Raw genomic sequence first — 25,808 nt, 5'->3', positions numbered from 1 at the left:
TTTTGGGGGGGGGGGTTTCGAGACTGTATAGCCCTGGTTGTTCTGGAACTAGCTCTTGTAGACCAGGCTTTGAACTCACAGAGATCTGCCCCTGTTTCTGCCTCCCGAGTGCTGGGATTCCAGGCATGCATCACCACCATCAGGCTTGTTTCTTTCTTTTGAGACAGGAATTTGAAAAGATGGTCTGCAGCTCAGACTATCCTTGAACTCTTAGTAATCTTCTGCCTCAGCCGCCTAAGTTCAAGGCAATACTATTTCAGAAGTATTGAAGGCAAGTCTATAAGTTTTGTAGCCACTATGTCCAACTTAGTTTAATGTTACTTCACCAAGAAAATACGTGAGACTGAGGTAGCGTGTTGCTGCAGGAGATCTTGTGTGCTCTCACAGGTAGGACTGCCTGGCACCCTGGCTTCCGGCCTGGGAGGATGCCACAGGCCTCTGTAGTGTTGCACTATAGCCCAGATTGGTACAGAAGGCATGCCCATGTGTGGAGTGGGCAGGTGGACCCCACTCCCTGGCAGACAAACAGAAATAGCCCCATGGAACAGGCAAAGGTTCTAAAGCAAGAATTTATTCCAAGTGCCCTCTCAAAGCCTGCATTATTCCAGAGAGGCACATATTTCAGCGTGGGTAAGAAACCCTCATCAATGTTCTCCTAGCCCTTCCATTGCCGCCATTCTAGCCTGAGCTGGGGCAGGAAGAGGGTCTTATGGTTCTCTAACAAAACACAGGCACCTAAAGGCCGAGAGAGAATTATACAGCCTCATTTTTTATTAGCATCTACCAAGACAGAAAAAAAAAATCAAAATCCTCTCACTACTCCAATCCCACCTCCAGCTGGGCCCTAAAGGAGTAGTATCTGCCTGGGGCGCCCCTGCCACCAGAGCTGTTCTCAGAATTGGACACGTGTGCATGCCACCCCTTATGCCTGTGGACTGGCCACAGGTCTCTTCTTCCCCCAGGTGGGGACAAAAGGGCAGCTGGTCTTTCTCCCGTCCTCAGCTCTCTGTCCTTTTGGGAACTTTGAAAAGATCAGCGATGTCCAACAGTGCTTGGTGGATGTGCTTCCCAAAGCGCTGGGCACTCTGTGGGCACAACTGAGGAGCTCAGATACGTTTTCAAGACAGGCCCCACCCCTCTGTGCCCACAAAAGGATGGAGTGTGCTTCTGGGATACCCCAGGTAGCGCCTTGTTGTGAGACCACCCCAAATGGGAACAGGGGAGACTCACCGTCTCGGAACTTGAGAACTTGCTGGAAATGTGGAAGAACATAGTATTTTCACCTGCGATCATGTAAGAAACCCCATAACCATCATCTGCCACCTGGGGACAAGAAGCAAACAAGACCCAAAAGTCAAATCGATGTATTTTCCCCTTTCCACAAGATTCACAGGAGGCGGGCCCATGTTGGACACTGCCTTCTTGAGGTCAGCCCCCACTCTCCTAATCCAGGAAATAGTATGCAAACCGAAGGACTCTGCCTCTGGTTCCAAGACTAGAACTCTGTTTCTTCTAAAGGACGCTGCCCCTGTGTTTGGGGCCTTCCTCAGGGACTTACACTATAGATCACCCCCCTCTTTGTAACAATCACTACTCTTCTGCCAGAGTAGCTCATGTTCTCCTCAGAAGAATACAGCTCTGAAGGGCCCAGTGTGTTGCCGTGTCCCCTGAAGACTACGCTTGGGTGCGGTGATGCCGCACTAGGGAGGCAGGTGGAATGGGTAGGTGCTGGCACCTGCCTACCTAAGTCAGCAGCTATCGTTTTACAGTCACATGGGTCCTCTCTAAATAAGGTGCTTGTGCCCATGTCTGCACCCCTTAAACTGAAACTCCAGGGTCCCAGTGCTGCCAGCCACTCTCCTTCTGGGGTACTCACAGGGCCAAAGCCACCTCCAGCACTCAGATGATTGGGGTACTGATTTGGGTCAAACATGCGGATCTGGTACTGAGGAATCTGGCTGGTGGAAAGGCTCCAGGGTTCCGAAAGCACCTGTAACAGGGAGGCAGAAGCCTGTCAGACACGAGGCACTCAGTGTGCACCTGCCCTATCCGCGGTGCCCGAGAACTGCTTCACTGTAGACACAATCAGCCAGGCACGGTGATACACGCCTGCAATCCCAATACCGAGGAGGCAGAGGTAGGAGGCTCACCCATGAGTCCAAGGCCAGCCTGCTCAGCACAGTGAGTTCCAGGCCAGCCAAAGCTACATAACAAGACTTAGTCTGAAACAAGCAAGCAAGACAAAAGGCACTATTGGAGAGCACAGAAATGGGCACGTGTGGTGCAGGAGTCCCCTGAACTCCCGATGTTCCTCTGCCCCATACGGAAAACCTCAGCATCTGCATAAGCTCTCCACCTTTGCGGTTGCGCGTGGCTGCCTTGGTCCCCTCTGACTTGCCCCTCCCTGCCCTCAGCCCGTTACACTCACTGACTGGTAGAGCACACGTTTGTCTCCTTTCCCTACTAAGAGTGCTAATTCCACAGAGCCCTATCTATCGCAAGAAGGCCTTGCTCTGGGCCTAAAGGCAAGGGGATAGAGGTCACACCCAGCAACTTCACTGACCTCAGCCAGGAAAGGAGACCTAACCCCCAAGTACTTGGAGACGATGTAAAGGCAGAAGAGGTGCCTGTCGATCCCAGCCCCTGTCATGGCCAGGCGGTACATGTTCTGGTGCTTTTCAGAAGCTTTCCGGAAGAGCTCCTGGAGGTCTTCTTTCTGGGGGTCAGAATAGAAGGGTCAAGTGGCCCTTGAAGTAAACAGGGGTGAAGGAGGAAGAGAGACAAGGTGGGGGGGGGCTCACCGTATGGGACCCCTTCATCATGGCCTGCACAAAGGCTGAGGACTCACTGGTACAGGAACGCACAGTCTCAGTCCGCCCCTCTCGGAACATTCTCGTCATTGAGGCCTCGTACGTCAGGCAGAATTTGCCTTTGTCCTGGGGTACACAGTAGGTGGAGTCAAGCAGGTGGACCCTGAGGACGCCCTGCACACTCAGCAGCCCTCAGAAGCTCCTACCCGGAAATGAGCCAGCTGCAGGGCAATCTGCACAAAAGCGTCTGGGCTGGTCCGACACTTCTTGATGAGGCCTTTGCCAAAGGGTAAGAACTGGAAGCAGAATAACTCCACATCGTCGGCCAGTGCCTTGGCCACCTGGTACGAATTCTCGATGACTTCCCGGCACTGCCAAGAGGTGGAAAAGGGTCAGTTGAGGGCAGAGTCCTCCAGGGAGGACTCTAGGTCTAAAAGGTGTGACGTCTAGGTGTTGGATGAAAGAGTCGGCTCAACAGCTTCTGAAGACACGAATGACAGCCTGTGAGGACTCTGCACGAGGTCATGCTGAGCCTGGTGCAGAGGAGGGAACATTGGTCCTGGACATGGGCAACAGATCGCACTATTTCTCTGAGCAGACACCCTGGGGTCTCCGCTCTCCTTGTGGCTCACGTGGCACCCTTCATCCTGAGGGTGAGATCTAACCCACCCATTCCTAGCCTGCATACCTGCTCAGGAATGTCCCACTGTAGTCGCTGAGGGGGTGTCAGCGTCTTGTTCAGCTCCCCCACACAGTGTCCAGTCTCTGTGTAACCCAGGTGAATAGTATCAGTGCCCAGGACAAACTGCAGGGATAAATCAAAACTGAGAAACAAGCGTCATTGCCAGTAGCTGCCCTGAAGGTTCCCTCTCTAGGCCTTTACCTCCCAGAGGTGCCCAATAATGGGGGCATCTGCCCATGAGTGTTCTGCGTTGAGGCCCAACGTGCCATTCTTGAAGGCAATAAGAGTGAAAGATTTGTCGAACCACCTGCAGGAGTAGATCAGGGTAGACCCAAAGCTGGGAAATTACACAGATCTCCAACCTCCATCCCTAACCCTATACTGCTAACGCTAATGAGTCAATTCTAATTACTAACCCACAACTTAACCTTAACTCCTATTGCTTTTTAAAACATTTAGCAGGGTGGTGGTGGCGAATGCCTGATGTGGAATTCCCCTCTGTATGCTGGTTAATAAAGAAACTGCTTTGGACCTATAGCAGGGCAGAACCGAGGTAGGTGGGGAAAACTATATTGAACGATAGGAGAAAGAAGGCGGAGTCAAAGGAGAAGCCATGTAGCCCCGCTGGAGACAGACGCCGGAAGTTTACCCAGTAAGCCACAGCCTCGTGGTGATACACAGATTAATGGAGATGGGTTAATTTTAAGATATGAGTTAGCCAGAAATATGCTTAAGCTATTGGCCAAACAGTATTGCAAATAATTTGGTTTCTGTGTGATTATTTCGGGGCTGAGCAGCTGGGAACAAACAAGTGGCCTCATACAACAACACATGCCTTTAATCCCAGCACTCAGGAGGCAGAGGCAGTTGGATTTCTGTGAGTTCGAGGCCAGCCTGGTCTACAGAGGGAGTGTCAGGACAGCTCAAAAGCTACACAGAGAAACTCTGTCTTGAAAAACCAAAAAAAAAAAATTAAATTCCATTTGCATGTGTGGAGGTCAAAGGATAACTTTCGAGAGCTGGTTCTCTCCTCCCACCCTGTGGGTCCTGGGGTTTGAACTCAGGTCATCAGGCTTGGCAGCAAGGACCATTACCCACTGAGCTATCTCTCTAACCCCCATCTCTATTCTTAATCTTCCACTCCAGCCTTAACTAGTACCACCTTACCCCTAAATAATGCTACCTATCCATTAACTCTGACCCTGACTTCTACTTTAATCTTCTAGCCTATAATTCCAATCATTAAATTTTAACTATAAACTGGGTAGTGGTAGCACGTGTCTTTAATCCCAGTACTCAGGAGGCAGAGGCAGAGGCAGGCCTGGTCTACAGAGAGAGTTCCAGGATAGCCAGGACTACACAGAGAAACCCTGTCTCGAAAAACAAACAAACAAACAAACAAAAAAGGAAGAACTCAGAACTCTAACCTCTGTCTGTCCCATGAGTTCGGGGCACCTACCTGTTGTAGCAGTTTCCATGCAACAAGGCCTTGCTGTAGAGGCTAAGACTGGACTCATCGTCAGGGTTGTAACAGTGGGATTCTTCATCCAGGGTGATAAAGAAAGCAGCACGCTCAATGGCATCCAGAGAAGTCCTGTTCTTGCCAGAGCTAAAGAAGGTCTGACGTGCCTGTGCCCACTCTACCCTGGGGGTGGGTATAAGGACGGGTAAGCAGTTGAATCCAACTTTTTATCAGGGTATCTTAGGATCTGACTGAATGAGGAGACGAGATGAGGTGGTGCCACTCGGGTATCCTGTCCTTACCACCCTTCAGTCTGTATTATGTGCCTATTCTGGGGGGCCCTCTGACCCTCAGTTCTAGGATAGAGGTAGCACCAAGCTTTTCTTCTCATGAAGCCTTGAACCTGGGCCTAGCCAAGCCCTCCCCACAGGCCCTGGGTACCTTCCTCCTGCGGTGAGGGCTGCCAGCTTCTCCTCCCCGGGTTGAGGCGGGGAAGAGTCATCCAGGATTCTCTGGAACTGCAGCTCTAGGTCTCGAGGCTTGAGCAGGCGAGAGCCCTCATAGAGCCACACCTTGAAGAAGCGGCCTTTGTGGTAGACGGCCACGTGTCTACTCTCTGCCAGGTGCTGTAACACGTCTGTGACAGAAGCCAGTGGGCAGTTGAGGCGGGACCTCAGAGAAAGGGCTCACCTCCCACACACAGGCGGTTCCACAGACTCTGCTTTGCCTCATATCTGACCTGGGCCTTCCTTCATTTCCATGCTAAGCTAGTGCCTGTGCCCCAAGTGAGCCCCTCCCACAGCTTCTTTGGGCTCTAGGAGGGATAGGCCGTCTTCTCCTGAATTCCACTACCCCAGCCGTGCTCCTTTCATTGCTCTTTACTCATGACTGCCTTCCTTGGTACTCGGAAGCCCTGGAAGGACAGCACCATGTCTGTCTATAACAACTATATAGTAGTCACAAACTGATTGCTTCTCACAATCCTGAGACACTGGAGTGCTGGAGAATAACAGTAGCTGGGTATCTAGCTGTTGTGGCTAGGACTTCTTCCTGAGGGGTGCCCGGGAGGGGAGGACTTCCTCCTGAGGGGTGCCTGGGAGGGGAGGACTCCTTTTATGGAGGCCTCGCTGTAGCCCCGTACCTGTTTCCTTGCCTGGGATGCGTGTAGTGTTGAACATCCGCTCCATCTGGTAGGAGCACATGGGTACCATGCCCAGTGCCATGACCTGGGAGGAAGGCCCAGCATGGCTTAGTCTCAGACATCCTTTCCTTACCCCACCCTTAACCCTAATGGAACTCACAGGTTTGATCTGTTCACGGTCCAGCTTGCGGCGATATATGATCATGGCGTGGACAACGTTTCCCAGTCGTGCGGCTTGCACATTCGTGTTTCTGATAAGCACAAAATCCTACAGACAGAGCAGAGTCTGTAGGCTGGGCTCCTCTGTGTGGGTGTCACCTGAGTCTCACTAGCCTGAGGAAACTTCAGGGGCCTGAGGGATTGTGTCCCCTGTCTATGTTCCATCTTACATCTCGTCAGGGTGAACTTGCAGAAATGTGTAACTGACAGGCTCCAGCTCCGATCAGAACTGTTCTCTGCCCATTCATACTCTGCTTGTTTTGCTTCAAGGGGGTTCTACCACAAAACAGCAAAAACAAATCCTTGATTTGGACAGGTGGCAAACTGCCAGAAACTGCCCATGGATGGGGGAATTCCAGGAGGTTAACAGTGTGTGCTTTAGACATCAGGGGAAACTGGGCCCTGGGCAGCAGGAAGATCAGCTACCTGTCACCAGTATATAGACACCAGTCACGCGAAGTGAGGCAGACAGCGACTTAGTACTAAAAGAAGCTGCTAGTCATCCTGTGGTCTCACTTACAATGGGACAACAGCAAAGTATGTTTTAAGAAGCTCTCTGAAAATGTCAAGATAGCTGAGAACCTGTGCCTGAGAGGCCAGGAGTTAGGAAGCAATGGGGTATGGTATAACCGGCCTGAGAAATTCAGTGGCGTCTCAGAATTCTTCCTCTTGTCACGGTCCCTACCACCCAGGCCGGCTCTGGACTGCTGTGCCAGGATCTTTCCTCCCTTTCTCTTTCCCTCAGGCTTCACTCCCTAACCCCCACTCACCCATGGAAACCGAGGCAAAGGCTCTGGGATGGCCTCTAGATCCTTGCTCCAGAGCTGGGGACAGAGCTGGGGACAGAGCTGGGCACACAGGAGCCCTAGGAGGCTCTGGTTCTTACCATGGCATAATAGTTGCTGTTCACCATGATGGGGCTCCTGCCTCGGAGGTAGACGTACTCTTCCCACCAGTCGCTAACCTGTGGAGGGTCAGGTGCAGGTTAGAGCTGAGGAGGGCGAATTAAGGACATGTAGATAAGGGCGAGGCCGTCAGGGCAAACTTACATAGTTAGTTGCCCACCATGACTTGAGAACTAAGTATTTCTGCAGTCTGGGGGCGGTGTTGTCCTGGAATTCTTTGGCCAGTGTCTCCATGCGGTAATATTCTTCATCATCCAATAAGGGCCGCACGGAATCCAGGTACTGTCCAGCCAAATTATTATCATGACGATGGCTACACCGCCACATTAACCTTCTTACAACCTCTCCTCAACCAGACCCCATTCTTCTCAAGCCAGCCATTTGTGGAAAACAATCCTGATAAGTTTGGACTGGTCCTCTGAAGCCGGGACTTTGTGCTCTTTGATACTCGGGCTCTTACCCGCTGAATCGTGGCTGGCACACTGGGTACGGGAAGCTTAGGCAGAGATGTCTGGAAGCTATAGAGCATGGGCCGACGACTGGACAGAAGGCGAACACAGATCTAAAGGTACAGAGTACAGTGTTGGGGTGGGACTTAGCAGGAAGAATGAACACAAACTAGAAGATGACCAAGTCCTCGGGACCATCCCAGCTCCCTCAGGACAAACATGCACCAGGCACTGTTGTCCAGTGTGCCTCTCCCTTCTTGCTCGGCACCCCAAATGAGATTCCCCAGATGCCTGCCCCCTCTGGCGCTTCTGCTCACAGCCCAGATCTTGGTGGCATGGCTGGCCTTGCTGTGCATCTCGAACATCCACCCGTGGTAGGAAAGTAGCAGCTTCAGGGTTTGCCGGAATAGGAAAATGCCTGTCGCCCAGATGCCAGTGGAGAAGATGACCATGCTGAGAAGGTCCCGGGTCTGTGGGGTCCCACAGGGGCCATACCTATTGGAGAAGGAGGCAGGCTTCAGGGTATCCCTTTGAGCTCATCTTTTGGGGAATTCTAACTGCAGTTGATGGCTGTAAACTCTCTTAGAGAAGACATGAATGGAAAAGACCTCGCTGGGTGCACCCAGGTCCGAGTGCATCAAGTAGACAAAGGGCCTTGGAACTGGGAGATGTAGTCCGGCGTGTGAGAGGGCCCCTCGGCTGCCAATGGCTGCCTTCCTGCATCTGTCCTCTATGGGAATCCTGGCCTTGGGAACAGTCTGGGCTCTTTTTCCTGAAACTGGTGTCTTCCAGGTGCCTTACCTGTCAGGGAGGTATTTCTGGATGCAACACACCAGCCCCATGGAGATGTCCACCTTGCAGTAATTGGCACCAACTGTTGTCATGACAACTACAAGCCAGCTGGTGGGGCTGCCAGGGTACACACCCCTTAGGATGCCATTCTGTGGAGGGGGGGGGGAGAAACAGGCATCTTTGTGGAGTGAGAAAATGTAATTCTGCGCCCGGGAAGTCCTGAGAAAGGGCTCCTGGCCCTGCCTCAACCATTCACTGTGTTCTTCCTCCGCTCACATCTACATTCTATGTCCCATCCCATCTTCTTCACGATCCTGCTGGACCTATTGGACCCTGTCTAGAACCAGCAGTATTGCTGGCCAGAAGCGGAAACAGCCGCTGACAAGGAGACTAACTGCGGACAGGTGGCTTCTGCCTAGGCACCTGCTGGGAAAAAAAGAGACCCGAGAACCACCTGTTCCCACACCTTAATTCGAATAAGGCGTTTCTTCCAGGAGTTGATTCCAGACTGATAGACGTGTCTCAGAGCCTCCCGACTAAGCCGGAAGTCGACCCCATCAGGGGTCACAGTGAACTGGAAAGCTACTGCCTGGTGTGCTTCCGCCATCCCGGGGTTTAGTCAGCACCTAAAGGTAGGGGCAGAAGGTACTTAGTGCGCTCAGCCCAGCCCCGCCCCCGCCCATCCACCTCTAGCTGAGGCTCCGCCCCCACCGCCCCATCTGGTCCTCGCTCCCCACACCCCTTGCCAGCTCCCCTTGCGACCACCCCCCCAAACCGGCCCGTGCTCCAACGCTACGCGCCCCGCTGGGCCCTCCCTAGCCTGGCTAACCGCCGCTGCCGCCGCAGAACCCTCGTGGGGTTCCCGACAGGCCTATTTGCAATGGTGCAGGAGTCGGGCTCCAGGTACACCAAGGGCGACGAAGGGCGGTTTGGGGTCTGGGAAAGACGCCCAGGGAAAGGAGTGGGCCTGGACAGAGCCTAGGTTTAGATGCACCCAGCACAGTCCTCGCTCAGAAAGCTCGGCCGACAGTAAAGGCGAAGAGTTGTGGGATGGAATGGCTCTGGGTCCGGCTGGCCTCCCTGTGCTGGTCCCTCACTCACAGCTCAGGTTTGCTTCAGTCGGTGTATGGGTCTGGCCACTCTGGCCCATGTCCCCACGTCCTTCAGGCCTGGCCCCGCCCTGCTCTCACTGGGAACTTGACACCCACTCCCAAATTGGGGTGGAGAAAACAGATATGGGCGGAAACCAGAACCCCCTTTTTTGGGGGAGGCACCTAGGAGAGGTGGGCAGGGTTCCCACAAGCCTGCTGAAGGTTGCTGGAAGGTCTGGGACTGGGGAGTAGAGGGTCTCACGTGAGCATGGTTGCATCAGTGCTAAAAATAGCCGAATGTAGGGAAAAGGTCACCAGGAGTCAGCTGTGCAGCCTTTTCCCTAATTTCAGGGCTCAAGGTTGACAATCACATCCAGGGCCCGCTGTTGCCCCACCCCCTCCAGTCTTCTTCCCCAAGTCAGTATTTGTTACTTGTAAACTTGAGCCCGGGAATATTATGGGATAGGAAATCTCAATGCGTGGAACAGACGGACCCCTCGCTATTTTTAAGCATGGTGCACTAAAGAGAAACCACTTAAATCTGCATCCCTCGGTTTGTATTTGTGAAGAAATTCATTTATTTAGGTACACGGTCCCAGGGGTTCCCAGACGCCCACCTTGGGCAGCTACTCAAAACAGGGGGACAGAGGTCAGCTATTTTAACAGCAGTCTCACTTAAGAGGCACAGCCCAGTCTCTGGGGTCTCTTCTTCTTTGCCCCTCTCTCCAAGGTCCTGCCCTGGAGGCTGCAGGAGGAATCCGAGGTGGGGTTGGGTAGTCAAGATGACGGGTGGCAACTGGTTAGCTGCTCCTTCTGCTGGAAGTAGAACTGGAAGCGAGACTGGGCATATTCCTAAGGAAGGAAACGGTAATGCAGGGCTGCAAGAAGGCTTGGAAGCAGGAGCCATACCTGCTGTGTTCTGCCCACAGCCACCGGGGACTGCCTGGATTTGCTGGAGGACATGACTAGTGCTCTCTACAAGCCCCACTCAACATGCCCACCCGATGAGCTGCTTACCAAGTAGCCAAACTCTATGGTGGACATGGATGCCTGGAGGATGGACCACAGACCCCAGAAAAAATGAGATGCCAGCGCATACCTAGGGAATGGGGGGAAAAGGGGGTGCAATCAAGAGTATTGCCTGGCTTCCCCCAAGGCTCGTCAGTCTGTAAAGCTCCAACTTCTTCCCCATTTTCCTAATCTTTATCCCAGTGTGACTTATTTTTTTTGGGGGGGGGGGGTTCACGACAAGGTTTCTCCGTGCAGCTTTGGAGACTATCCTGGCACTAACTCTGTAGACGAGGCTGGCTTTGAACTCACAGAGATCCATCTGTCTCTGCATCCCAAGTGCTAGGATTAAAGGCGTGCGCTACCACTGCCCAGCTCTCTTTTTCTTTTATGCTAGCCTCTGATGTCATCTTTCATCTCTACCCTGCCACAATTCTCCCTTTCCTTCTCTGTCCTCCCTCCCCCTCTCCCTTTCCTTCTTTGTCCTCCCTCCCTCCCCCTTTCCTTCTAAATCCTCCCTCCCACCCTCTCCCCTTTCCTTCTGTCCTCCCTCCCTCCCTCTTCCCCCTTTACTTCTATGTCCTCCCTCACTCCCACCCCCTTCTAAATCGTCCTCCCTCCCTCCCCCTCCCCCTTTCCTTCTCCATCCTCCCTCACTCCCGCCCTTCCCCTCTTTTCTCACCGATTGACTTCTATCAGCAAATCTTCTTCCAGTTTCTTCTGCTCCTCTTCAGAGCAGATCTGACCTTTCTGGACCTCTGCCAGATAATGGCGAATAAAATGGAGCTAAGATCAATGGACAAGAGTCAGGACTGAGGAGACTGTGGAATATTACCCTTTCTAGCCATTCTTTCCTTTTACCAAAAATAAATAAATAAATAAATAAATAAATAAAAATGTTTTTCTTTTCCCAACCTCCAGCTACATACCTGCTGTCCTCTAGTGGGGTAGTCTGTGGGCCTTGCTTTGTAGAAAGGCCATTCCTCGTGGGTATAATCATAAACCCACTCACAAAAATGATTCCCAATGTCAAAGCCCCTGAGAGAAGAAAGCAAACGTCCGTCCGTGGGCAGCTGGGATGTAGAGATGAAGGCCCCGCAGTCTGTCTGAGCAGAGTCCTGCTGGAACAGGAGGCTCTCCTTCCACTCTTACCTGTAGTTATAACTACTGTACTCAAAGTCAACCAGCATGAGGCTGTCGTCATTTTCCGGCTCTGAGAGCAGTAGGATGTTCCCTGGGGGCATGGGGGTTGTGGTCACATCAAGGCACTCTACCCCTTTCGGTTTGGGCTTGGAGACTCACACTTTCTCATACCTTCCTGGATGTCATTGTGGCAGAAGACCACTGGGGATGGGGTGGCATCTAGCAACTTCCTGCAGAGGGAGAGGGGCACAGGTTGTAAGGCCATGTGACTACAGCCACCTTCCAAGGCTAGCCTGGCTCTAGCCCTCAGCAAAGCCTGGGGAGGACACTGCTGAATGCCAGGTCTGCCTTCACCTGAGGTTGCCCATCTCATCCTTCAGGCTGTACGTCTCCAGCAGGTTCATCTGGGGGAGGCCAGTGGAAGGCAGGTCCTGGATCTGCTTGAGGTACCTGTAAGCCCCCCAACAGGATACATTCACTCTCCTACCTACTTTTAGGTCAAGTTTTCCTGTCCCTGACTTGGCTGGGAAACATGAGTCCATGACAAATACGGGGAAACCTGTCCACTCAACTAGAGGTTGGGTCAGTGTAGGTGTCCCATTCCCAAATTTGACTCACCGCTCCATGGTCCCAAACAACCAGTGGGGCTCCTTAGTGAAGGGCATCTCCATGCCATGGAAACGGGCCATCTTGGTTGCAATGGCTCCTGACAACACTGGGTCCCGGAGCTCTTGAGTTTTCAATGGTCGGCTCTGTACCCAGTAACCTATCAGGGTGGTGAGGGGGCTGGGGCGGGATGGGGAAGGGACATGGGATGGGAGGAGATCAAGGTCTTAGGGAAATTTCCCTACCTAGGACGTGAAGGCAGACTTTGGGGAAGGGGAAGGACTTGGTATAAAAACAACAACAAAAACTGGGCTCTTACTGGGAGGTACTGTTCCAGGCGGCCCTCTGGAAACACTCCATAAAGTTGGGGCCCTAGTGACCTCTCTGCAAGAATGGCGAACATAACACTCTCTAATACCAACGAGTCTACACCCTGAAGGAAGATGACAAAGGGTCCAAGTCAGAAAGAGCCAGAAGTACGTGGGCCTGAGCGCAAAGGGATGTTTTCTTCATCCATCATAGCTGGGACTTCTGGTCTTACTGACTGGGGCTTCTGGAGCAAAAGCCCTAGATGGTCCACGAGCATCAACATACTCAGATGCACAATGACAAGTTTCTGCTGTGCTCACTTCAAGTTACGGCCCTCGCTCCCCCTCACCTGCAGGATGGCCCCATACAGTCGTAATAGCACCTCGCGGGGCTCCTCGCCCACACTGGGCAGGTGGTTCGGTAGTGAGCATCGGAAGAGCAGGTTGCTAAGGCCTCCGCTGCAGATCCACACGGGTCAGGCTCAGCAAAAGTCGTCCGGATTGCTGAGACCCACCCTAGACCCCCTCACCACGCCCCCAGGAAGATCCCGACCCCCGCAGCAAAGCGATCTGCAGGGCTGGTCCTGGCCCCGCCCCCTCCCCCGCAGAGCACTGACAGCGTGGAAATAGGGAGTGTCTGGAGGACCCCGAGGCTGACCCCTGACCTCACGGGGCAAATGCTCAACTCCTCCGGCCGGGCTCGACGCCAGGCCCCGCCCAGGTACTCCCGGCACCACTGATAGGCTCGGCGCTGCGCGTCACGAGACAGCGATGAAGCGCGCCGCCGACGGGGGATGGCCGCTGGGCACTTAGCATCCTGCAAACTGTCTTTGGTCAGGCAGCCGCCGGCAGCGCCTCCTCCGGCTACACCTGTCCCGTCCGCCGCCATGACGTGGGCTCCGTTGGGCTCAGCGCTTGCGGGTGCTCAGCAACCTTCAGGTGGGCTTAGCTCCTTCCGGCTCTGCTCGGTTCCGCTTCCGGCCGGTCCGGTGCGTCTCTGGGCGTACTCGGCTCTTGGCGACTGCCTTCGGCTTGCTTCGTGGTCCCAGTCCTGGGAATGTTTCCAAGTCAAGTGAGAGTCTCAGGGGTGCGGCGTTCAGGGCAAGGTCGGACGGCTGTTTTCCCTGGCGGGATGCGGTCTGGTCCCGCCCTGTGGGCGGGTCTCGCTTAAGACAGGGCTACTGCGTGGACCGTGTCCCGAGCCAAGGAAGTGACGTAGGCCAATCCGGAGCGCCGTGGAAGGTTGGACTTAGCTCAGCAACGATGACCCGGAGCCAGGCTCTGGCCAATGAATGGGCGATGGTGCTAGATTGCGGCTTCCTTATAGCACCGGCGTTTTTGAGATGCCGGACTAGGGCGTAGAGTGATCGAGCACACAGTGGCATTTTGGTGAGTGAATAGAAGAATGAGTTTTTAAATTCCAGCAGTTCCCCTTTCCACCAGGCAGCATGTAATGCTGGAAGGCGTAATTGGAATCAGCCCGGCGTCTCCAGCACTGCATGGACCGCATGAGCACTGTGAATGCGAACCAACACAATAAACTTAAATATTATGAAGTGGATTTTTGTATGTGTGCGACTTCTGTTAAATATCGGGGCGTGGGGGGGGGTGACGACGACATTAGTGGTCAGTTCAGAAAGGAAGCCAACACAATTCATAATTCCTTTGAAGGATGAGGTTTATTAGAATGTAAGGCCTCGAAGCCATGCTTGCACTTCGGTATGGTCAGAGAGAGAATCACAGAAATCATAAAATATATGGAGCTCTAAACGTGAGACCCCCAAGTTAAGAGTCCCCTTTAAAGTCTAGGGAGGAACTTTGTTAACAGTGTGTAAGAGAGCTAGGCATAGTGGTGCAAGCCCTCACTCCCAGCATTCAGGAGGAAGAAACCCGGTGGTTAGTTACCTGTGAGTTCGAGGCCAGCCTACTCTACAGATCGAGCTCCGGACCAGCCAAGGTTACTCAGTGAGACCCTGTCTCAGAAAAGAGATTCCATGAGAAGGAATGGAGAGCGTGCAGAGGTGCTGATCAGAGAGCAAGCAGTCTTCAATCTCCGGAAACCCCGGAGGAGTTTCTAGACCAATGCCCAAATAAAAGAGGAACTTGGCTTTTTTTTCCCCCTCCTTTTATTTTTTTTTTTAAATTAAACTTTTTAGGGGTGTCAGGAAGTTTCACATCACTTTAGTTAAACATAGCTCATATACAGGACAAAGAATATGGAGCCAGGTACCAGTTAGGACCCTAAATCACGGGCTGTTCAAATTCACAGAACAGGTAGTGTAACTCTCGTCCCACTGAGTGGGAGAGAGGCATCCCATGATGGGGGCTGTGGGAGCTGGCCTGAAGATGCAAGCTCACGGTGTCAGGTTGGCGCTCTAACATTACTTGGACCATGAACTTTGTGGAGAGTGAACTTTGTAGGCGATACATTGTGTTATGTTGCAATGTTAAGAAGTTAGAAGGCCTGGAGATATTTAGTGGTGATTTTATTTTTGGCTCATTTGAAAGCGGGGGTGGGGAGTGGTGGTGGGGAGTTATGAGCTCCGCCTTCTGGGCAGAGGTTCTAGGTGAAAGTGGCCTTGATTCTGCTGCCTGAATTTTTATTTTATTATTTTTTTTTGTTTGGGTTTTTTTTTTTTGTTTTTGTTTTTGTTTTTCTATCGAGACAGGGTTTCTCTATGTAGCTCTGACAGTTCTGGAACTCTCTTTGTAGACCAGGCTGGCTTTGAACTCACAGAGATCCGCCTGCCTCTGCCTTCCAAGTACTGGGATTAAAGGCCTGCGCCATCACCCTCCCGGCTCCAATCTTTTTTTATATAACTGCTCCTATCAGTAAGTCAAATAAGGTCTGGATTGGCATGATTTGTCCTTTAATTATGGTTTATTAGAGGTCAGTTTCTTAACCTGCGAGTCATGACCCTATGAGGTTGACTGAGTGTGGGGATTGGTGAAAGATTTGGCAACACTAAAGGTTTCTGAACAAGTAATGACCAAAAATTAGCTTTTTTTTTTTTAAGATGTGCACCACCATGCCTGGCTTCGATACTTTTTTAAAAAAAGTTATTTATTATGTATACAATACTCCATCTGTATGTATACCTGCAGGCCAGAAGAGAGCTCCCTGTCTCATTATAGATGGTTGTGAGCCACCATGTGGTTGCTGGAAATTGAACTCAGGACCTCTGGAAGAGCACCCAGGGCTCTTAACCTCTGAGCCATCTCTCCAGCCCAATTTTTAAAAAACCAAACATAGAATTCAAGATGTCTCTGACCACCGGACAACATCATTGTAGCCTTGGTTGTGAGCACACAGAATGTATGCTTCAAACTGTACCTCTTGTCATGCCACTAAGTGGGGGCATGTACCTTAACAGCTTGGCGAGCATTTGAGACTATTGGATATTATAGAAACATTGGTAAGTGAGGTCAGTTTCCTGTCTCTGGTCAAGTTCTCGTCCATTCTTCCTCTAAGAATGGAGTGGGAAAACAGCAAAGGGGAAATGAATAACTTTATTTACCAGATGGAAGTAAATAATTCCAAGGGTCTTGGTGGCAAGAGATCTCTCTGAAGTGGCTCTAAGCATATTTCTGCCATTCTGTACTATATATTTAAAGCCACACTCTCAGTACTGATAATTACAAAATCAAAATATCAATAATTTTGGAAAAATGTCAAAAGTCAACCAAAATTTAATGTTTTGGTGTGGGGTTTGTTTGTTTGTTTTTGTTTTGTTTTTTGTTTTGTTTTTTGAGATAGTGTTTTTCTGTGTTGACGTGACTGTCCTGGAACTCACAGAGTCCAGGAATAGAATATAGAAATAAAGGGTCCGGTCGAGGAATATAGAAATATAAAAGTGCAAGCCCAAACACATTTTGGGAGAAAAATAAATAAAGCTGGTACCCACAGTTAATCTTTAACAAACACTTTCTACATTAAGAGCAGACATCCTGGCAGTCACTGCGTACAGAGGTAAACTTAACAACCGTCTCCCGCCTCCAAGCTTCCCAGCTAGGCAGGTACTGGGGACAAAGGTTAGCTTCTAACTATTGCCTCTGTGGGACCCTCTGCTTGTATTCCCTTCATTTTTAACTGTCCCCCATGTGACCCTCCTCTCTGCCTTGCATTCTTGCAGGGACAATGAAAAGTGGCTGTGTCAGCTGCAGGCTTTTGCAAGCATCACAAGTTAATATCCTATAACCAAAAGCTGTAAAACTGCAAATGTAATGTACTTTAAGCCTGACCTCAAGGCTGTAAATGCTCTTTGACCCACACCTGGTACTTGGTTTTACTATAAGAGGAGGCCCCAAAGCAGCCCCCATGGCCGCAGTTACAGAAGCCCGATCTCTGGCTGTGGTCACAGCTATAGCTGATAAGTTTGTGTGCCCTATGGTAATTTTTCTTTTTTCTTTTTCTAGAATAAAGTTTCCTTCTGGTTTAATAGATTTTGGTGGTCTGTTCCCCATCATTGCACGACCCCTGGACCCAACACTGAGAATTGTTTTTAAGTATTTTATGAGTTATTATTATGAATGTTTTGTGTACTCACTTGATATTACCTATATACCCGAGGCTGAGTATCGGTTTCCCAGGTAAACAAAGTCACTAGTAGAAAAAGTTGATGAATCCCTATTAGGAGTAGGCACTCCTAATGTTGGCTTCTCTCTTTCAGTGACTTAGTAGATTTGCTTTAAAGCAGAGAAAAACAAGAGAATCTTCAGGAAATCTGCAAAACAGACTCTGATATGGACCTTCAAGGGAAGGCAAATAGTCCTGTCGCCTGATAGTTTTTCTTGCTTCAGTTTCTCCAAGTAAATAGTTATAGATGAGAAGTTTGAAGTCCAACTCACACAAAGTTTATTGCAGCCAAAGATAGCACATGCAGAGAGTACAGTACACGAAGTCATAGCTTGGTGAAGATCACAGTGTGTGTGCGGGTGTGTGTGTGTTGGTGGAGCAGCATTTGCCCCTGGGAGTGTCCAGATGGTCCACAGCTCCCTTCTCAGGCCAAACTCTGACCTATATGCAATTGTAGGAAATTGTAGGTACAAAATAAGGCCTAGAAGGAATGCCTTGCAAGGCAAAAGAAGACCTCAAGGACAGGAATGAAGAACTTAAGAGGTCAAAGAGACTGCTTGCTCAAGTTCTGCTTGCAGATCTAGCTCTTTAGGAGCTTGCTAAATGATACCTAAACAGCAGTGGGGGAAAAAATAACAGTTTTTCATCCCTAAAGTGAACCGACAGTCCTGTGTCCCTGTCTACCACTACCCTCCGTTCCCAGCCCCTGTGTTGCTCACAGCTGTACTAGCTGGGATAGATTTGTAGATGTTTTTAGTAGGGTGTAGTACAGGGCTGAGTCCCTCTTCTTGAAATAGACCTGCCAGGATGTACTCTGTGGGTTGGGTCATTATGAATGACTGCAGGAACCTGATTGGGTGAGATAAGGTGGGGAGAGCCTTTGAAGTTTCTGCTTGTGTTGGCCAGTATCCTGGGTTTAGTGAGTGAGGAGTAGTTAGCCCATCCATCTTACTAGAGAGAAAAAAAAAGCCTCTCCAGCATGACCAAGAACATGGAAATAAGCCATCTCAGTTCCAAAGGTAACTGGAGCCGGGTGCAGTAGTAGATGCCTTTAGTTTTAGCACTTAGGAGGCAGAGACAGGTGGATTTCTATGAGTTTGAGGCCAGCCTGGTTTACATAGTGAGTTTCAGGACAACAGCCAGGGTTGCATAATGAGACTTGTCTCCAAAAAAGGTGGTTGGGGAGTGTAATATTTTAGATAAAAATGGCCCCCATAGGCTCATAGATTTGAATGTTTGGTCACCAAGGAGTGGCACTATTAGGAGGTGTGGCCTTGTTGGAGTAGCTATGGTCTTGATGGAGGACACGTCACTGGGGGTGGACTTTGAGGTTTCAAATGCTCAAGCCAGCCCAGGATCTCTCTTCCTGCTGCCGATGGATCCGGCTGTAGAACTCTCAGGCTTCTCCAGCACCATGTTTCCCTGTGAGCTGCCATGCTTTCTGCTATGATGATAATGGACCAAACCTCTGAACTGTAAGCCAGCCCCAATTAAATGCTTTCCTTTATAAGAGTTGCTGTAGTCATGGTGTCTCTTCACAGCAATAGAAACCCTGACTAAGACAGAGGGTTTAGTCTGACCTGATTCAGGATGTCTCTCCCTAGCTGCCTGTCTATTTACAGATGAACTATCTCCTGTCTTCCCTCAGTCTTTTGGAATCATTTGAGAGGAAACTTGAGGCGCATGTGCCTGCGGTCCTGGAAGCTCAGTCTGCACAAGATAAACTTGATGGAAGAGCAGCTTGGGCTGGTAAATTATGTGGTCTAGCATGGCACTATAACGGAGAGCCAGAAGCACAAGCGTTTAAACACTGAGTATTCCCAATGGGAGGAATATGAGCCTGCAGTGTCTCCTTTCCTCGGGGGTGGGAGTAGAGAGGGCAGGTCTGTATCCTTTCCTCTACTCCAGGACCCCATTTTGGTACTCCAGGTTACAGGAGCCCTCACTTCACCAAGCTCCACTCTTAAATCCCTTTTGCTGAGAGTGAAGCCATTCCTCTGTTCCTGCCGTAGCCCTCAGGACTCCTACTTGGTGCCTGCTCTGTTGAGGTCCCATTTGAGGTGTCTGCCCTGCTTAGGAATGGGAGGCAGAGGGAGGGCAAGAACCTGGAGTCTGCAAATGGGGATGGGGGCAGGAAGTGTGGGGTGAGGTGGTTGGAGGGAAGATGAACGGCAGATGGCTAGACCAGCAGCACAAGCCAGGATGCTGATCACCACTGCGAAGCTTGCTACCTGGAGATAATATTTCTTTCTTACAGAAATATTTTCAAGTAAGAATGTTAAAGTTAGCCAGGCGGTGGGGGCGCACGCCTTAAATCCCAGCACTCAGAAGGCAGAGGCAGGTGGAACTCTGTGAGTTTGAGGCCAGTCTGATCTACAAGAGCTTGTTCCAGGACAGGCTAAAAAAAAAAAAAAGAAAGAAAGAAAAAAAAAGTTGAAGTAGCAATAAACCAGACTTAGCCTGGGTATATTGCCCTTAGGTATGACTCCCTCCTTCACTGCATAGTTCCTGGACCTCAGAAGTAAAACTGTTGACTTTTGATAGCCTAATCTCTGTGATCTGGAGTTTCACCTTATTGACTGTAATCTTGTCACAGTGGTCACCATCCTGTGATCTCTTTTAAATTTCTTAGCAACCCCTTGAAGTTAATTTCATAACTTACAAAAGCTATACATATGGCCATTGTCAAGATAAATGAAATATTATTCTCATTTGAGAAGCCCACTTTGAGAAGTCCTGGTTGGTTTATTTGTTTATTTGTTGTTTTATTTTGTTTTGTTTTTGTCAGCTTGACACAAAGTCTGCTGAGCAGGTAGAACCTCGACAGAGAAAGTCCTTCCATCAGGTTGGCCCGTAGGCAAGCCCGTAGGTCATTTTCTTGATGGATGATTTATAAGGGAGAGCCCAGCCCACCGTGGGCGGTGCCTCCACTGGGCAGGCGTGTCTGGCGTATATAAGCAAACTGAGTCTGCGCAAGCCAATAGGCAGCTCTCCTTCCTGGCTTCTGCTTCAACTCCTGCCTCCTCTCACTTCCTTTGGTGATGGACCGTGATGTGGAATGGAAGCCCTTTCCTCCCCAAGTTTCCCTGTTCTTGGATGTGCCTCACTCTTTTCTTGAGCACCTTTCTATTAACCCCTAAGCTTAAATGTGTGTTTCAAATGTCTTTTAATAAACTCTAATTCTGCCTCATACTGGCTTGTCCTGAAAATTCCTTTCTTCAGTAAGACCATGATTCCAGTTTTACCTGAGTCGACATCTCTGAAAAAAAATTCCTCAGGTTGCTGGGGGAGGTCCTGGGATAGTGTGGAGCTGTCTCTAACCTGGTTGCTGCTGTCTGTAAGAGCAGGTTTGGTGATCAGCATAGCTTGGGTAATGCCCGAAGGAAATGTCTTGGTGTTGCATAGCAAAAATACACATATAAGTTCTTTCTCTACCTCTACCATGTGGAACCAGGACAGCAAAATATGTGCAGGCATCCCCACTCATATGGGATAAAAGGGCCCAGGGAGGCTTACATGAACAACAGACAATAAAAACGTGAACCGCGGGCTGGAGAGATGGCTCAGCGGTTAAGAGCACTGGCTGTGCTTCCAGAGGACCTGGGTTCAATTCCCAGGACCCACATGGCAGCTCACAGCTGTCTGTAACTCCTCATACAGATATTCTTGCAGGCAAAACGCCAATGTATATAAAATAAATAAATTATTAAGAAAGATGGTGTAATAAAAGGGAAATCTTTATGTGAAAACTTACCTAATTCAGGCTTTAAAAAACAAAAAAACAAACAAAACAAAACAAAACGAAACAAAAAACCAAAAACCTGAAACGCAGGCGCTAAAAAATGCATTAGCAACATGCAACCCCATCACTTGGATCAGTTTACGAAGGAGAGTGAGGTTGGCAGCTTCTGAACAGGGACACTACTTTATTTTGCTCTCTGAAATACACAGCCCTTTCAACTGTATTTCTTTTTTTTTCTTTTTTAAAAATATTTATTTATTTATTTATTTATTTATATGTATACAATATTCTGTCTGTGTGTATGTCTGCTGGCCAGAAGAGGGCACAAGACCTCATTATAGATGGTTGTGAGCCAGCATGTGGTTGCTGGGAATTGAACTCAGGACCTTTGGAAGAGCAGGCAATGCTCTTAACCACTGAGCCATCTCTCCAGCCCCTTTCAGCTGTATTTCATGGCATGCCTGCATGACATAAATCCTGTCATGTTTCTTCTGCAGCACACTTTTGACCTGGTTTGGCCCTTACCTACTTCCATTTTGGAACAATTCTTAGGACAGTGTTGTACCATGCAAAGTCCATCCTTAGTTCAAAAAATGTTCCCCTGATGACTTCTTTTCATCTCTTCCTCCTTCTACGACATCACTTTTACCCCTGCTCCCTTCCTTAGCATAGCAAAAATAAAGATCTCGCCATGAGACAGCGACATATCAGAAATAAATTCACAAGCTCACCAATAGATAGCTGAGTCCAAATGGTGTTTATAATAGAATGAAACGGGCTGCATCATTTACCCACACGCAGCTAAACTGCAAGCTTTTATTTTTCTATGAATTTTTATACAGACTTTAATGATGCTTGAATTTTTAAAGAGCCCTTTTACATTTTATTTTCTCTTTGGTCTTACATGAGTCTAAGAATAACAGAAGAGACTACACTGTATCCATGGCTGGCCAAGATAACAAAATTTTAACCATTTTGAGTAGCAAAACTACCTTGGCATAAGGAAAAAAGTCAGGGAAACACCCTCCTGCCACACACACACACACACACACACACCACCACCACCACCACCACCACCACCAGCAGCAGCAGCAGCAGCAGCAGCAGCAGCAGCAGCAGCAGCAGCTAATATGGTCCTTAAGAGATGATGTCAGACTAAGGATCTTAGGAGATTCAGCGTTTATTTAAGTAAAGTAAAAGCGCACCACCAAGGCACCTTTTCTAATCAGAAAGACACATGTTTCCAGTGTGTATTTGGAAAATCTGATTAATTCTGAAGATTTTTCTCTCAGCCACAGATTTTCCACAACTTTATTATTATGTTTTGCGGGAGTTGTTGTGCTTTGGGTCTATGGGTGCAATAATGTGGTTTGAATATAAAAGGTTCCTATAGGCTCAGGCATTAAACCCTTGGCTCCAAGATGGCGGTGCTATTTCGGTAGGTTATGTAAACTATTATGAGTTGGTTTTTTTTTTTTTTGTTTTTGTTTTTGGTTTTTCGAGACAGGGTTTCTCTGTAGCTTTGGTGACCGTCCCGGAACTAGCTCTGTAGACCAGGCTGGCCTCGAACTCCCAGAGATCCACCTGCCTCTGCCTCCCGAGTACTGGGATTAAGGCGTGCGCCACCACCGCCCGGCACTATTATGAGTTGTTGCCTAGCTGGAGGATGTAAGTCACTGGGGGTGTGCGTTGAAGGTTACACCTAGTCCCTGGTTCTTACTATGTACTTCCTGTCTGTGAAGAGGTGAAGAACCTCTTCCTCTCTGTGTTCTCACTGCCTTGAAGTCCTATGCAAAGGCACGGGATCAAGCAACCTCTGAAATTATAAGCCAAAGTGACTTTTTCCTTTTAAAGTTTTGTTGCATTTAGGTAGCTGAAAGTGACCCCGACTTCCTTCTCCTGCAGCCCCAGCCTGCAGAGTGCTAGGATTCCAGGCCTGTAACCACCAAACTTCAAACTTAGCTTGCAGTGTGTGTGTGTGTGTGTGTGTGTGTGTGTGTGTGTGTGTGTATGCATACACACACATGCGTCATAGCACATATGTAAAAGTCAGAGGACAACCTTGGCTGTTCGCCCTCACCTTTTACCCTGTTTTGAGTCAGGTTGTCTCTTGTTCATTGCTGTATATGTCAGACTAGCTGGGCCTCCAGCTTCCAACAATTCTCTTGTCTCTGCCTCTTATCTTCCATTAGGGTAGCAGTTCTCAACCAGTGGGTCATGACCCCTTTGGGGTTGAATGACCCTTTCACAGGGGTCACATATCAGATATCCTGCACATCCGATTATTTACATTACAATTCATAACAGCAGCAAAACGACAGTTATGTGCTAGGGATGAAAATAATTTTCTGGTTGGGGTCATCACAGCCTGAGAAACTGTGTTAAAAGGTCACAGCATTAGGAAGGTTGAGGATCACTGCATTAGAAGCATGCTGAGATTAAAAATACTTACACACTGTCCCATCTGGCACTTATGTGGATTCCCTGTATCCAATCTCAGGTTGCCAAGCTTCTGCAGCAAGCGCTTTACCCACTGCGCTCTCTTCCTTGCCACAGCTTACATTAAAAAAAAAAAAAGATTCATTTGGCTGGGTGTGGTGGTGTACACAGCACTAGGGAGGCAGAGGCAAATGAATATCTATGGGTTCGAGACCACCCTGGTCTACAGAGTGAGTTTCAGGACAACCAGAGGTACACAGAGAAACCTTGTCCCCCCCCCAAAAAAAATAAAAAATAAAGATTCATTTTTATTTTTAATTATGTATACGTGTATATGTCTGGGAGGTGTTATGTCATGAGTTCAGGTACCCACAGAGACCAGAGCCATCAGATCCCCCGAGAGCTAGAGGTACCCACCAGCTGCTGTGCACTAACTACCCAGTGTAGGTGCTGGGAACTAAATTATACCCTCTGCAAGAGCAGCCAATACACTCAACTGCTGAGCCATCTCTCCATCCCCCTAGCCTGATTTAAGATTTGTTTGTCTTTAGCTGGGCACTGGTGGCACACACATCTTTAATCCCAGAACTTGGGAGGCAGAGACAGGCAGATCTTTGAGTTTGAGGCCAGTTCCAGGACAGCCAGGGCTACAGAGAGAACCCCTGTTTTGAAACCCCCCCCCCACAAAAGGTTTGTTTTATGTATATGAACCTTTTGCCTACATGTATGTTGCACACCACATGTGTACCTGGTGCATGTGGAAGTCAGAATAGGACATTGGATCTCTAAGAATTGGAATTAGGGATGGTTGTGTGCCACCATATGTTAGAAAGGAACCCAGGCCCTGTACAAGAAATCCTCAACAAGTACTTGTAACCACCAAACCATTTCTCCAGTCAGTCCCTTAAGATTTGTTTTTACTGCTTTTTAAATCCACAAACAGGTTCCACTTGCTTCTTTCTCCCATTCTCAGGCCATTATGTCCATGTTTTCTTTATAGACATGGCCATAAAAGCCATTCTACAGCCTGTGTCTGTCCATTCTCTCCTGTCCTGTGTGAGTCAGATAGAGGGAGGTTTTCCTCTTTTCACTGCAGGTCTAGCAATTTTTAATATGTATTTAATTTTTTCATTATATGATTATTTTAATGAATGCAGGTTTTTGTGAGTGTCTCCCTGTTAAACATCTGGATTTTGTTATTTTTTTCTTTAAAGAATGTTATGAGCTGAATGCATCTGTCCCCCAAGATTTCTACATTGAAATCCTATCCTCCAATCTAATAATACGAGAATGAGGTATTTGGGAAGTGATTAGGTCATGAAAGCTCAGTCTTTATGATTGAGCCCTTATGGTTATGATTAGTAGGGATCTAGGATGTAGCCTTAGATGGCCTTGAACTCAGAGTCCTCCCATCTTAGCCTGCGGATTCCTGGTATTGCAGCGTGGACCACCGCATCAAAAAATGCACAGGTTTTTGTTGTTTTGTAGTGGTAGAGATTGAACCTGGAATTGATGTTTGTCTGAATGAGGCTTCAGAAAACCTCTTTGCCCTGTGAGAATACACAAGAGGGTTCCGTCTACATGGACTGGACCTTGCCAAGGCATTGAATCCACTTGAGCTTTAATTTTGAGCCTACAGGCTTCTGTGGCATGCAGTAGCTCGAACTGTCTACAAACTACCCATTATAAGCACACGTTCTTCTCTGTGTCGGTGCTTAACTCTTCCTAAGCCTTAGAGTTGTTTTGGAAATACAATACCAAGGAAGACAAGCGATTCTCAGTTTACAAAGGCAGCTAACCAGCCAGGAAACTGGGATAGGAATTCAGCTCAGTCGTAAAGCGCTTGCTTAGCACACAGAGGCGTTGGCTTTGAGTTTTAGCACACACAATACAGGCATAAATGCATGAAACAAAACTAACCAACCAAACAAATAAAAAAAAAACCTCCTGAATTTTAAAGCCAGGTATAGTGGTCCATGCATGTAATCTCACCACTTGGGAGGCTGAGGCAGGTGGAGCTCTGTAAACACAAGGCCAGTATAGTCTACATATCTTTTTTTTTTTAAAGTATTACTAAACGTCTATGGTTTGGGAAGATAGCTCAGTCAGTAAAGTACTTGCCTCATAAACATGAAGACCTGAGCTTGATCCCCAGAACTCAAGGAAAAAGGTCAGGTGTGATGGTGTATATGCCTTGTCTCCAGTTTAGGAAGACAGATAGGATCAACTCTGGGGCTCACTAGCCAGCTTAACCGGTGTCCTCCAGGCCAAGGAGAGACCCTATCTCTAAGGTAGTGGATGGCATTCCTGAGGAGATACCCAAGGTTATCTTTTGGTCTCCACACACAAAGTTGCTTTTGTCCTCCACATGCAATGCACACATGTATAATCGGAGCTTTCTTTCCTGCCCACCAGTTCCCAAATAACCACTGAGA

The 25,808-nt window shown here is 49.0% G+C and overlaps 2 protein-coding genes across 4 annotated transcripts; both read right to left on the bottom strand.

Moving 5' to 3' along the window:
• Positions 1-748: 748 nt before the first annotated feature.
• Positions 749-9,628, bottom strand: Cpt1b (carnitine palmitoyltransferase 1B). Of its 2 annotated transcripts, none has more exons than XM_041672246.1 (19): positions 9,562-9,628; positions 8,927-9,086; positions 8,470-8,609; positions 7,986-8,163; positions 7,680-7,781; positions 7,364-7,501; positions 7,201-7,278; positions 6,256-6,363; positions 6,096-6,180; positions 5,396-5,591; positions 4,952-5,137; positions 3,694-3,799; positions 3,499-3,615; positions 3,017-3,181; positions 2,802-2,936; positions 2,564-2,716; positions 1,877-1,990; positions 1,231-1,323; positions 749-1,085 (listed from the first exon to the last, which is right to left on the bottom strand). In XM_041672246.1, exons 2-19 carry the CDS (start codon positions 9,065-9,067, stop codon positions 999-1,001), a joined length of 2,322 nt encoding a protein of 773 aa, XP_041528180.1. In that variant the 5' UTR covers positions 9,068-9,086; positions 9,562-9,628; the 3' UTR covers positions 749-998. The 2 variants fall into 2 exon arrangements, with proteins under 2 accessions (XP_041528180.1, XP_041528181.1); XM_041672247.1 differs by lacking the exon at positions 9,562-9,628 and adding an exon at positions 9,455-9,471.
• Positions 9,629-10,105: 477 nt separating this feature from the next.
• Positions 10,106-13,759, bottom strand: Chkb (choline kinase beta). Of its 2 annotated transcripts, none has more exons than XM_041672248.1 (11): positions 13,282-13,759; positions 12,967-13,075; positions 12,628-12,741; positions 12,321-12,454; positions 12,057-12,152; positions 11,874-11,932; positions 11,712-11,793; positions 11,489-11,597; positions 11,242-11,345; positions 10,569-10,650; positions 10,106-10,403 (listed from the first exon to the last, which is right to left on the bottom strand). In XM_041672248.1, exons 1-11 carry the CDS (start codon positions 13,503-13,505, stop codon positions 10,329-10,331), a joined length of 1,188 nt encoding a protein of 395 aa, XP_041528182.1. In that variant the 5' UTR covers positions 13,506-13,759; the 3' UTR covers positions 10,106-10,328. The 2 variants fall into 2 exon arrangements, with proteins under 2 accessions (XP_041528182.1, XP_041528183.1); XM_041672249.1 differs by having other exon boundaries at positions 12,321-12,468; positions 13,282-13,423.
• Between the last annotated feature and the right edge of the window lie 12,049 nt (positions 13,760-25,808).

Source organism: Microtus oregoni, unplaced genomic scaffold (genome assembly GCF_018167655.1).
Source record: "Microtus oregoni isolate MIOR12 unplaced genomic scaffold, Mior012 000022F_ref0000154, whole genome shotgun sequence".
Classification (NCBI taxonomy): domain Eukaryota; kingdom Metazoa; phylum Chordata; class Mammalia; order Rodentia; family Cricetidae; genus Microtus; species Microtus oregoni.
Note: the sequence above shows the minus strand (reverse complement) of the source record. Positions and strands in the feature narration are given on the sequence as shown.